The 14335-nt window shown below is 35.0% G+C and overlaps 1 protein-coding gene across 1 annotated transcript in view; it reads left to right on the plus strand.

The window, feature by feature from the left end:
- Positions 1-14335, plus strand: part of LOC129222313 (DDB1- and CUL4-associated factor 8-like) — a gene marked incomplete at its 5' end in the record, with an annotated part of 47074 nt that overhangs the window by 13630 nt on the left and 19109 nt on the right. Inside the window, 2 exons of the mRNA XM_054856802.1 lie at positions 1997-2054; positions 7281-7388. Of these exons, the coding sequence (XP_054712777.1) occupies positions 1997-2054; positions 7281-7388 (166 nt within the window). The remainder of the gene's footprint in view (positions 1-1996; positions 2055-7280; positions 7389-14335) is intronic.

Consider the following 14335-nt stretch of genomic DNA (forward strand, 5'->3'; position numbering starts at 1 on the left):
CCAGGGTGTTTATTTATTTTTCGAAGCCGCACAAACATTACATGACTCCTCTTTAATGAATATGGTACACTATACGCTTTTATCAATTTTTTAAAAATAATTTATTGAAACTTTAGTACTAGTTTGTTAGTAATAATGGTTTCGTATTTTACTTTATTTCGCCAGATATTTCATTACAGCAATTGGGAATTTAAAAAAAAAAAGTTAAAAAAATGAATAGTTTAGCATTTGTTTTTAAAGGATTTAGTCTCATTAAAAGGGTGCGTTTTGGGGGTGGGTGTTTGCTAAAATTGCAGGGGAGGGAGGGAGGAGCATGACTTTTGAAGGTGGGTACCTCTTGCTAAAGTTTCAGCATTCCACTGAATGAATAAATATTGTATTAATTTATTCAAATAATAATAACTAAAGCAGGGGTGCCGTCGGGGGGAAGGGAAGTGGGGGGGAAGGGCTCATGATGGTGACTACACTAGCGAAAATGTCAAAAGAAGGCATTTTGAAAGAATTTTAGTCTCAATTTTAGGGAAACCATTTTTTTGGGGGGGGGGGGAGGCTCTGTAAAATTGTGAGAGGGGATGCTATCACCCTAGGGGCGAACTTTCCTAACTAAAGTTCTTGTATAACACAGTTAGTAGTCATTTTGTTCATTAAATGTTTCAGTATTTTTTCCTAATAATTGTAGCTAAAGCAAGAGTGCCGACCCCGGGATGGGGGGGAGGGGGGTTGATGGCTCATGGTGAAGACTACACTATTGAAATTTTGGTAGGAGATGTTTCAAAACAGTTTTAATCTCATTAACTGAAAAAGCACTAATGGGGGATGCCAATTAAAATAAGGGGGAGGGGTTATGCGTCATCACTCTTGGGAAACATCCATAGAGTAACTATCAGTATATGTGTTTCTGTTATGTAGAAAATCAGTCGGCAATTCTCGGTAAGTAATCATTCCAGCAATTTAATTATTACTAAGCATTATTTTACTAAAGTGTGTGTGTAGGGGGGGGGGGTATGGCTCTGTTTATGCCATTCAAATTTTTACAAAGAGTGCTTTAAAAAGATTAAAGTCTTGTTTTTGGGGGATAACATTTCTGAGGGGTGGTGTGTGCTTCGTAAAATTTGGGGATGGGTTGCACATTCGCTCTGGGGGAAGGGATACCCATAGCAAAACCATCTGCAATTTTCAAATCTATCGGCCATCTCGGAAAGTAAATGTTCCAGTAATTTTAATAATTGCAGCTAAAGCTAAAACAGGGATGCCAAGGTGGGGGAGGGGGATGCTGATTAACCCATCAAGACTTTTAGAACTGTTTAAAAACTATTTAAGTGTCATTGGGGAATTTTTTTTGGGTGCAGTGGGGCTTCATAAAATTTGGGGGAACGGGAGAGTTCTTTTTGTTCTTGGGGGCACACCAAAGCTAAATCAGCATATTTTGATCTGCAATAAGAGAAGCTATCGGTCAGCTCGACAAACCAGCAATTCGAGCAATTTACCCTTAGCTTCACAGAAGTGCTGAGGAGGGAGGGAGGGGGGGGGGGTTATGGCGCAGACTACGGCATTGAAATTTTTAGAAGAAAACAAAGAGTTCCATTTCTTAAGCTTCTCCTCATCTTCGGGAACTTTGAAAAGAGAAACGTTTCCTTTGCCTGATCCATGACCACTTTTGCATGCTGGAATAAAACAAGATGTAGCTTTTTTTCTCTTAATAATCGACTTTGATGTATCCATTAAAATATTTTAAAACTCTTTATTAATTTTTTTATGAAATGCAGAAAAACAACATTAACAATAACCAAATTATAACTAAATCTCACAATAACTAATGTAAACTCTGTCAAAAATAGCTCTGAAAATGTCCGAAAGTTCGTCCTCAAGAATCGCGGATAAAACATCGTCGATTGGCACACTACTCTTTCTAGGCACTATAACTTAACGAAGTTTCACTGTATATTGTAATTTTTCTATATGAAAACAATAATGTATATTTTAATATATTTATTAGGAAAACAATGACATAAGGGCTAATGTTACTTCTGTTGCTTATAATTATAATGGACAAGGTAAGAATTAAATTTTTGTTTCTATATTGATTAAGGGGCAGATTCAACTGAAACATTTTTCGAACGTTTTCCCCTTTTCCATCGAACGCTTCGATCAAAAGCAGCGACTCCGGCTTCAACTGAAACGATTCGAACGTTTTGTACCACGTGACCCATCCGAGTGGTTGAATTCGAACAATTGGGAAGATTCAATTGATTTTTGTTTATCTTCCAGCAATGGCGTACGAAGTGTAGCGGCCAGAAATCGCTATCGCTGATGACAAATATTTCGCTATATTCGCATCCGCAGTTGATTTGCAGGTGAGTGTTACATTTTTATTACAAATAAATACTTTTATGACTTCTGTAACGATGACTGCTGCTTAAAATTAAGTTTTTATCTAGTTCAAACATTCATCCTTTTTTTAAACTTGATAACATCGTGACAAGCTTCCAAAATTAAATCAAAATTTGTTTGCCAAGAAGCTACTTTATAAAAGTTCCTCTAATTACGAAGTAATTGTAACATATGACAGCATTGAGTCTTGATTATTTTATGAAATTATCCAATGAATTATTACTTTATTTAATGAATATATCTACTTCCGAAAATTCTTTTACTGCTTACATCTAAGGTTAATTAAAAGATATTGCTTATTACTGAAAATACTAGCGTTTTTTTAAATTTATTTTAAATTTTATGAATAACAACTCTGTCTTATAAAAACTTGCTTCTTGTAACTGATTAGATTTCAATAAACAAATTGAAGCATTCTAGGTTTAGTTAAACTACTTGGGTTTTCAAGAAAACAGTTTTGTATATTGCTCCTCCCTCCCCCTCCCCTCTTCCAAGCGTTTAAATGCCTGTTATTTGTATAAATGAGCATAATACATATTTTTTTTAAGGAAATGAATAAAAAACTATTTTTCTTCATTAAAAAATACATTATTTTGAGAACTTTTAATCACATTATTCTTAGCAATTTCTTTGACATTCCAGATGCTGTCCACTTACACCTTCTCAACGCTGGAATCTTCCAAGGGGGGCAGGAGAATGGAATTCTTCCAAAAGTTTCAGTTCCCAAGAAATATGAAAATGACGGACGGAATGCAACTGATCAAACAAAGGTGCAAGTACCTATTGGGTTCCCTACTTGAACAGAAGAGGTAAATTTGCTGTGAATATCAAATTGTGAGTACAAAACATGATGTGTTACATATGCATGTAAAATTAAAATAGTATATACACGTACAGTGTATGTGCAGAGTCCGACAAAAATTGTGAACTCTTGGTAGCCAGAAAAAAATTGTAGGTTACCAACAAATTATTTATCTGAGTTAATAGGAAAAATCTGAAAGATCTTCTGAAAGAATCTTGCTCTAAAACAACTTGTCACCTAGACTTTTTTTTTTCTTAAGTCACCTGTGTGACATGTTGGATCCAGTATATTTGTAGAACAGGTGCCTGACCTGTTACTTTGAGATTTGCAATGCTGAGGAGATCAATTTCAAAGCTGCTTTTTATTTGGCTTTTCTTTGATTAACCTTGTTGTACCAGAAATTGAGCAATCCCTGGTCCAGCACCATCAGAAGTATCGTTTCACTTCGAGGACTTTGTGACCACAGCATATTTAACGTGCCCCAGTAACCATCAGTGAACTCGAAATCCTCCAGTTACAAGTCCGAGGTTTTTCTGATCAGGCCAGCACTGAGCATATACTTTAAACAGGGGTGTCATAGCGCAGACTGCTACATTAAATTTTAGGGGCCAGTGAGCATATCGTCACCTGAGAGCAACAGTAGTGTTATTTCTGGAATTAGATAGCTCACTGTTGCTCTGAGCAACGATATACCGAATACTGGGTACAGCACTAGGTATACGAATATATTAAGCTTAAAAGAAACTGTAGACAAATGAATATGAATTGTTTATAAGGTCACCCACTTCTAAGATCAGTTTCAAACAGTCCGGAAGGGTGACCTTATATCGAGATACAGCTCGATTATATCTATAATGATTCATTTTACGACACTATTTTTGAAATTATTGTTTAATATATTCAAACTAATTCATATAACTTTCTGAAATATATATTTTTCACGGATAAGTTTTTTTTCTTTCTTCAGAGTCAAGTAATGAGGTTCGGTAGAAAAATCGAGTTGGCAGATAAAATGTTATACTTACTATAGTTGGGGCAAACCTAACTTGGCAGTATTGTGAAGGCTAGACAGATCCTATCTCAGTATTGCATCGTTGCCAGGTTAGGTTTGGCCGAACTATAGCTACCTGAAATACACCGCCAGCTCAGTCATTCCAGCCGAGGACTGCAGTTTCGTGCTTATTAGCACTCAACAGCCGGGCATAGGAAGTGACTGAGCTGGAGGTGGAAAACCTCTTAAGGAAGCCAAGAGTGCCAAATAAATTGAGTGCTAATAAGCACAAAACTGCAGTCCTCGGCTGGAATGACGGAGCTGGCGGTGTATTTCATGTATTTCTGCCTTAGCCCTGGCCAATGGGCGGTAACTTACAGAAATTATAGCTACCTACTTGGCGAATCAGAAGAGATTGAAAATTGTATTTGAGTTATTGGCTGGCACATTCCATTCTAACACATTTACTACAGACTGCTGCTTGTAAAATTGAAATTATTAATTAAAAAAATTATAGCAAAAAGAAAAAAAAAAACATGCAGCAGTTTGACAAATTAACTATGTATTTAAAGTAAAACTGCCTAATATCTCTTCAAACCTCGACACAGTGCTTTGAACTACTTATTTTGCTTGCTGTCAGCGTGTCAGCTTATTTTCCTGTTGCCAAGAAAAAATCTAGTCAAGTATCCTACCGTAGGTAATTTTTTTTGTTTTGACGTGTATGTTTATGACGAGACTCCTGATAGTGTACTCCATAAAAAGTTTATTTGTTACCAGGAGTGTGCACAGGAGAGGGAAGGGACACCCGCACCCGATAGGGGCCCAATATTTTCAAAACTAGGCTTGGAGTATAGAAGTAAACAATATGAAGGGGGGGGGGGAGGGGCGGAAAACTCATTTTGTGATGGGACTCAAAATCTCTGTGGACGGCCTTGTGTGTTACATATTTTTGATAATGCATTGATACTCTTATCCTTCTTTTGTAATTTAGGTCTCTGACAATAACTGCAAATAATTGGAGTTGTTGAAAGATGATCAGGTTTGTACCTACGATTCTTACATTAGAGAAGTATGAGTGCCAAAGATACTGATGATGACAGCAAAGAAAACTAATAATTCCGCATTTGTGAAAGCAAATGATGTTAGAAATTGTGTAGCACAAATCTGCAATAAATGAGTTTGTACTTGTAATAAATGTTTTGTTTTATTGAAAACAATGTTAACTATGCACAATTGATAAGTTTATATAATTTTGATAAATTTAAAACTAATGGTAGTTATTGTTTAATGAAACATTGCATGGCTAATTACAGGAACTGTTTTTTTTTTTTTTTTTGGAGGAGGGGGGAGGAGTGTAATTTCTGTGAAGACTGATTTAAAAAAAAAATAATTTGAATTTTGACATCTTGAATTCAAATTATGTTTTTCGCAATCACATATTTTTTACGTGTGTGCAGGCATGTGTGTGTGGGTATTTGTCTCTGATGCAGGCGTGTGTGTGGGTATGTGTCTGTGTGCAGGCATGAGTGTGTGGGTATGCATGTAAGTGTGTGTTGTGTAGGCATGCGTGTGTGTATGTAGGATATGGATGCAACCTGGAGACGGTTTTTGCTGGAGGAGCCGCGTCGTGAGGCCAGTCGACGGTGGTGCTGACAGAGGGAGGCGGTGGGAAAATAAAATCACAGCACACCAAAAACAGTCAAGTGAGAACAAAAAGCAATCGTGATTGCTCAAAAAAAAAAAAAAAAAAAAGTTGTAATGCTATTTACAAAAAAGCAGGAAGTATTTCAAGTTTAAAATATTTTTTTATATTGTTTTGCCGTACTTGGTTATTGATTGCATCTTTCTATCAATTATACTGCTACTCGTAAATTGCATTTTTTGTCATTTTCTAAACCAAACGCTCTCTCTTATTTTTTAAAGTAATGTTTCTTATAAAAAAAATAAATCAGTGAAAAGAAATTTAACAACATTAAATATTTACAGAACACTGAACACTTAACTGTAATTTGTTTCGTAAAAATATTAAATCCAATGATAAAATGAAGTTCTAATTATTTAAAAGGTTACTTTTATACAGAAAACATACATATCATAAGTGTAAAAACAAATCAATAATTTGCAATTAATAACTGTTCATTAAATTTCAATATTTCAACTATGCTGTTGCTTTTAATAGATGTAATACACCACTGAAACAAAAAATCTTTTCAATCAAAATGTGATTGAAAAGATTTTTTGTTTCAAAGTTTTATGTACAGGATATCTGTTATCTTCAGAGTTTTCAAGTCCATGATTTTCCGTTGACATTTCTCAGAATAATTGTGCTTTGTGAAAATAAAATTGCATCTGAGCGGCGGTTACCCCCCCCCCCCCTTCAATATACTTCTAAAAATTCAACTTAAAGCAAAATGTATTGAGCTAAGCTATTATTATAACTAAAAACCAATAAAAGCAACAATTGTTTGTGATGCAAGTTACATGGAAAAAGTAAGATCAATGTATTTTTTTTTGCGATTTACAATGAACCATGAAAATTTAAAATTACAATACATTTTAACTTCATGAGATTAAAAAAATATTTTTTATTCTAAGAAGAAAAAGAACCACACAAATAAATGGTTATGGTTATAAAGTTTCGGTAGCTTTCTAGAAAAAAAAAATGTGTATGTGTCTTTTTTCAGATTTGCATGTAACAGTAAAAGATAACTTGCAGATATCCGGAAAAATAAACACACGAAACGAGAATGACATGACAAACATAAACAAGGACAACAGCTGCAGTTACAGGTAACTTCGTTCCCTCATTCAATTTTGTGATTGGCTGCCTCAAACTTCCGGCCATATGACGAAACGTCGAGTGAGGAAAACATTTGATTGCAACCCTACGCGTTTCGATCGAACGTCAAAAAGCAAGTTGAAGTGCAAAATTTGAACGATTCCGAAAACGTTTGAATTCGAAGGAGAATTTCGACCGTTCCTGATTCGATCGAACGCGTTTCAGTTGAATTCCCCGCTAAAGTGAATGATAATGAATTGACCAATGTTTTTTTAATTTGTACATTTAATGTGCTTTTTTTTTCCTTTCATATTTAGAAATTCTTGCCTCTTACAATGATGAAGATATATATATATTTGATTCAAATGAATCTGATACATCTAAGTATGTTCATAGATATTCAGGGCACAGAAATAGTCAAACAGGTTAGTTCAGCTTATAATAATAATAATATTCTTGGTTATATACACAGTTCAATTAAATTCTGTTATATTTTCATATTTCTATATTATTAGTCAAATTGTACAGCTGATCAGTCTTAGTTTTTTTCATTTTCATCTTTTTCTGGAAGTAGTTTTTTTGAGTTAAAGAGCATCTGAAATAGGTGGTGGGTGTAGCAAAGAGGAGATAGGATGGGCATCAAAATGTCATGAGAAAATGTACCTGAACCTTGGAAAATAAAATTAAACCAGACATTTAGCTTCTAACTTTTTGACGTTTAAGATTCATAGAGGGTACAAAATCTTGCTTGAAAATTTTCAGTTTATGATTTTAATGAAAATAAAAAGAAATTCCATTTATTTGCCTCTTATTAAAATATGGTAAGTGTTTACAGGGGTCGAAGTAGTCCTATATATCCTATATTTCCTATATTTTCAAAAAAAGCATCAAAATCGTCCTATATTTCCTATATTTTTCAAAAATGTCCTATATTTCCTATATTCCCGTTTTATACCATATCTTTTAAAAAGAACGGTAAATAAACTTTCTGACATCGGATTTTTCGCTGAAAGTACGTGCCCAAACTAATTTCAAATTAAAAAACTCAACTGACTAAATTCTGCAACAGGCATCTTCTCTCATTGGCTACAGCAATGTGACGTCATTCTATAGTGGGTGGAGTTTCGAGAACTAATGCTGAATTTGATTTTAGAATTTTGCATTGGGGGAGGGGGGCAACAGCCGTTTGTTTTGTTTTCCATCATGGTTTTTGTTGGTATATTTTTGCGTTCAGTGCATTTTCCGATCGAAATGTTCTAATTTTCTTTTTGCAATCTTTTCTTTTTGTGGTATTTTGAGATCGTGGAATGTTTAATTCCTTATGGTGTTAAAACGTAGTTTGCTGTAATAAGTGGAATTATAATGGCAAAATCGCATCGCTTAACAACATTTCATGTGGAGTTGTTGAGCCAGGAGGACATTAATTCTACAAATTTTGGTGCATGGTGCACTAAAGGAAAAGATGATTTTACCGCTTTTTGCCATTTTTGCAACTGTTCAGTGCCCATAAGCAATAGTGGATTTTCGCAATTGAGGCAGCATGCTAAAACATTCAAGCATAAAGAAAACTCTGAAAAACGTTAGAAGGATCCTTCTCAAGCTCTGTTTGTTCTTAATACAAGTGTTAAAGGGTTCAGTTTAGATATAAAATCTAAGAGCAGTGGAATTAGTACTTGGGTCATGAGTGAGGAAGAAAAAATAAAAATTATCTTTGTTCAAATTTTGTTTAGTTATTTAGTCTATAAAGTACACTTTTTTCAAAAATTATTCTTTCAACTACAGGAAAGTCATTATAGATGTAAGGTATTTTGTTTGAGGTTTTTTCAAAACAAAATCATTGATAAGAATAACTGAATAATATATGATATGTATTATTTCTTTTTTCATTGCAAAATTATTCGTATAATGTGTCCTATATTTGTCCTATATTTTTTGTGGAAAATGTCCTATATGTCACTAGTCGGTCACTTCTACCCCTGTGCTTAATTGAGCAAATTAAAATTCTCATATAGGATGCAAAGAGAAAGTGTGTTTGGAAATGATGGCAGCAAAATTATAAAAAGCAAATAAAATAACATTGGTGTAAAATTGAGCAGTTTTAGCATTCCATTTTAACAGGTACTTGGTGAATATTATTAATAAGCATCTACATAATTGCAGAAAACTAGGAGTAAGGAAACGTTTTTTTTTTCACAGGTGAGGAGATAAAGTAAAAAGCATAACAAACAATCCCAGATTTCTGGTATGAACACATAAAAAAAATACCAAAAATTCTGGTGTATACCCAGAATTCAATCACCACTGTTAATGTAATGAGTAAGTGGCTGCATGATGCTCAATATAATTTTTTGTTATTGTGTGCATATTTTTTAATTTCTAAAAAGTTTTGAGTAGGAAACAGAATGGTAATATACATCCTTGTGCAAATTAATTGAAACGAAGTATTTTTTTTCATCAATTTTAAAATCATTCCATGCATTCTTCACCAATCAAACTAAAATTTGTAAAAATAAGAATGGGATGAATAAATTCTTTACCTGTCATCAATTTGTACCAATTGGAGGGGTTTTGAGAGCACATGTGCGGGTACTTCTGTTGATGAAAGCTGCAGCTATGATAATGTCATTTAAGATTGCAGTCATCAGCAGACCCCAATCTGTGTACCCGCAGTGCCGGGGGGGAGGGGGGACATCCTTAAAAGTCCCAACAACCCAAGAAATTGAAAAAAAAAAACTGTCACTAAGATTTGTTAGCGTTGCATACACTGCTGGCCTCTGGGGAGGTACCCTATAAGTTTTGTTGCCGGGGGTGGGGGAGGGGGCAAATTTTTAGATCCAGGCTTGGTCGTCAGTGATGGACGTGACACTGAAAAAGATACAAATATTGTTACTTTTGTGGCAACACCAGATTATGTAAATTTGGCATCACGTGATGTGCATCACGTAGAAGATATAAAACCTTGTCGCAACAGGCAAGCGAGTTGCTTGCTATCGCTTTAAAGTTTATTCCTAACCTTTTTGTTAAGTATAATGTGTGCAATATTTTAGAACTCAAATAAAAATCAGTTCTATTTTGTACGTAGTGAGTTTTCAGCTTATACATTTTAGCTACTTCAAATTCAAATACCCGCTACATTGGTGACTCAATTCCTAGTTCTAACTTTGCACTGTATTCACAATATTTGAACACTTGGTGGTCAAGATTTCAACACTGAAGGACTTCAACTATTCATTCAAAATGTTTACACGTTTATTGTGCTCGAACTCTCAGATGTGTGAAAACGTCCATGCTTTTAAATTCTTCATTTGGGTAAGTGAAGCATTGTTTGTTTTCATTGCCGGTATTTTTTATCTAATGCAAGGACTTCTTCTTCGTTCTGGATTGATCAGCTATATTGTTTAGAAACTCTATTCAATTGTTCTGCCCTGTGTTTATAGATACATATAATTAAACTGTGTATGATGTAGTTTAAAATTATGTCTATGGAAAATTTGAACGAAAATGTTAGTATTCCAAGTGATTCAAAATTTGAAGTTTCCAGGGTCGGATTTAAAGCACCTCCATTTTGGGAAACTGACTCTGAGTTATGGTTTACCCCAAATTGAATCCCAATTTTACGTTAAGTGGCATTGTTATCGAATTAACAAAATTTCACCACGTCGTTGCTGCTTTAGATACAAAGGTTCTAACTTGCGTTAAAGAATTGATTCTCGATCCGCCGACTGATAATGCATATTCCAAATTAAAAGAAAAACTTCTTGCCTATTTTGCTCAGTCTGAATCAATTAAACTCCAAAAGTTATTGCGCGATCTTCAATTAGGTGATAGTCGGCCTTCTCATTTATTAAATGAAATGCAGAATTTAGCAGGTAAAAACATTGACGAAAACCTGTTGCGTAATTTATGGTTGCAACGTTTGCCTACTAATATGCAGCAAATTTTATCAGCCTCTACGGATAATTTAGCTGGTTTAGCTTTAATTGCCGATAAAATTAATGAAGTTTCAAACGGTTCATTTGCAATTTCTAGTGTTGAAAGTAATTCTACAATTGAAACACTCAAAAATGAAATTATTGAGTTAAAATATTCTGTAAAACGTTTATCTCGTTCCAGATTTCGAAATAACAATAAGTTTCGTAATAGAGCATCTAGTTCTAAGTCCAAAACTAGACAAAACTTAGTTGATAGTCCACATAAATTATGTTGGTATCATTCTAAATATACGGAAAAAGCTTTCAAATGTTCCAGTAAATGCACTTACTCGGGAAACTGATTGGCGGTACCGTTCAATCGACGGCGGTACAGGTCGCGTATGGAAGTCGATTATTTATTCCTGATTCAAAAACTAGATTGAAATTTCTTGTAGATAGTGGTGCTGTCTTGAGTTGTTACCCGAAAGCATTAACACATCGTAGGCAGCCCGATAGTCTACAGTTGTATGCGGCAAATGGGTCTAAAATTTTGACCTCGCCGGGAAAATAACTTTAAATTTGGATTTCGGTTGCGAAAAAATTTTTGTTGGTCTTTTCTCGTTGCGGATGATTCTCATCCCATACTTGGCGCTGATTTTTTAGAATCTTACTCACTTTTAGTTTGACGTTAAAAATAGACAGTTAATCGATACCTGACCGTTACCCATTACCTCATATTTACGACTTCGTTGCTAGTTTGCGAGGAAAAACTAATTTTAGTCAGATTGATATGGTTAAAGCATATCATCAAGTACCCGTCAAGTCAAAGGATATACCAAAAACCGCTGTAACCACCCCCATCGAACTTTTTGAATATGTTTACATGACTTTCGGATTGCGTAATGCTTCACAATCGTTTCAAAGATATCTGGATAATATTTTAAGAGATTTAGATTGTTGTTATGCATACGTAGATGATTTATTAATCGCTTCTTCTGATGAGGAAAGTCATAAAAAAGACTTAGAACGTGTTTTTCAAACTTTAAGTAAACATGGTTTGGTTATAAATTTTCAAAAGTGTGTTTTTAGAAAACCTAAAGTAAATTTCTTAGGTTTTCCAGTTTCGAAAATAGGAATATCTCCTATTCCGGAAAAAATTAAGGCGATCAAAGAATTTCCCTTGCCAAAAACAGTTCTTGAGTTGAGACGATTTTTGGCAACATTAAATTTTTATCGTAAATTTTTGAAAGATGTTGCTAAAATTCAGGGTTGTTTGAATGACTATATAAAAGGAAAAGTAAAAAATGATAACTCTGTTATTTCGTGGAACAAAACGACCATTGACGCGTTTGAAAAATGTAAAGAATTATTAATTAACTCTACTGCTCTAGCTTTCCCTGCCCCTAATGCAAAAGTATCATTATCAGTAGATGCTAGTGATTTTGCTGTTGGAGCTGCTTTGCAGCAATGCGTTTATGGGGTAGTTGAGCCCTTAGGTTTTTTTCTAAAAAACTCTCTCGCACACAGCAGAAATATAGTGTTTTTGATCGTGAATTGTTGGCTGCTTATTTGTCTGTCAAACACTCCAAACATATGTTGGAAGGCAGAGAAACAGTAATTTTTACAGATCATAAGCCTCTTACTTTCGTATTTTCTCAAAAGCACGATAATTATTCTCCACACCAAATTAGGCATATGGAATATATAAGTCAATTTACTACGGATCTACAACATCTTTCCGGTACAAAAAATTTAGTCGCGGATACTTTCTCTAGAATTTCCGAAATTTTTCTGATTCTATTGACTACGCTACAATGGCTGCTGATCAATCTACGGACGCGGAATTGTTGTCTTTGCTTGATTCGGGTACCGGTCTTGATCTCAAACTAGTGTCTTTCACTACGACCGACAAGCCATTATATTGTGATATTTCAACGAAAGTTGCAAGACCGTATGTTCCAAAGACTTTTCAACGGAAAGTATTCGATTTCATACATTCCTTGTCTCATCTTGGTATTAAAGCTACTTTGAAATTACTCAAAGAGTGGTTTGTATGGAAATCTATGAGCCAGGACTGTCAAAGGTGGTGTAAGTCTTGTTTGTCTTGCCAAAAAGCTAAAATCACAAGACATACAAAATCTGCTCTAGGCACATTTCCTTTGCCTCTATCGAGATTTCATCACATTAATTTAGACATCGTTGGCCCGCTTACACCTGCTCGCGGAAACTACTATCTACTTACGTGCATTGACCGTTACTCCAGATGGCTGGAAGCATTTCCTATGAAAGACCAGACTGCAGATACTATAGCTAAAACGTTTTTAGAAGGTTAGGTGAAGGTTGGGTGAAGGAAGGTTCTAGATTCGGAGTTCCTCGCGTTCTCACTACAGATCGTGGTTCGAACCTGCGAAGTTATCTTTTCACTTCCCTTTGCAAATTTCTGGGCACTCAACAAATTAAAAGTACTAGTTATCATCCTCAAGCGAATGGATTCGTAGAGCCCTTTCACCGTCATTTAAAGAGTTCTTTGATGGCTCATTCGTCAAATTGGTTGGATTCCCTACCATTTGTCATGCTCGGGATCCGTTCAAGTGTAAATGAAGACCTTGGTGTTTCGCCTGCTGAGCTTGTATATGGTCAACCTCTTACACTACCTGTAGAATTTTTTTCAGGTTCCCATCCACGAATTCCTCCATTGGTTTTTGTGGATCTTCTGCCGTAACATATGAGAAAACTTAGACCTGCTCCAGCTTCTCGTCACGTAAAAGATTCTACATTTGTGTTTAAAGACTGGTCAACTACAACTCATGTCTTTATGCGAGTTGATCGTGTGCGTAAACCTCTGGAGCCCCCTTACGTTGGTCCTTACAAAGTAATTTCCAGAAATGATAAAGTATTTCATCTGGACATAGATGGAAAAAAATCTTCTGTTTCTATTGATCGACTCAAACCCGCTTTTTTTTATTCTGAGCTTTCAAGTTCAGAACCGTTAAAAAATACTGTCACAAACTCTGGAAGAATCTCTCGTCCTGTAGTCCGCTTTTAATTATGATGCCTTTCGGACTGCAGGGGGAGTATGTGGCAAGGCCAGATTATGTAAATTTGGCATCACGTGATATGCATCACGTAGAAGATATAAAACCTTGTCGCGACACGCAAGCAAGTTGCTTGCTATCGCTTTAAGTTTATTCCTAACCTTTTTGTTAAGTATAATGTGTGCAATATTTTAGAACTCAAATAAAAATCAATTCTATTTTGTACGTAGTGAGTTTTCAGCTTATACATTTTTGCTACTTCAAATTCAAATACCCGCTACACTTTTCAAACATACGCCAAAGACTTACAGAGACATTTCAAAGATAGCCTCAGTTGGCGTTTAGTATTGCAGGCCAGATTAAAAAATCAAAATAGAGAAAGAGGATCCATATCTCCAAAGCGGAGATGGAAATATGGCCCAAAGT

Source organism: Uloborus diversus, chromosome 5 (genome assembly GCF_026930045.1).
Source record: "Uloborus diversus isolate 005 chromosome 5, Udiv.v.3.1, whole genome shotgun sequence".
Taxonomy (NCBI): domain Eukaryota; kingdom Metazoa; phylum Arthropoda; class Arachnida; order Araneae; family Uloboridae; genus Uloborus; species Uloborus diversus.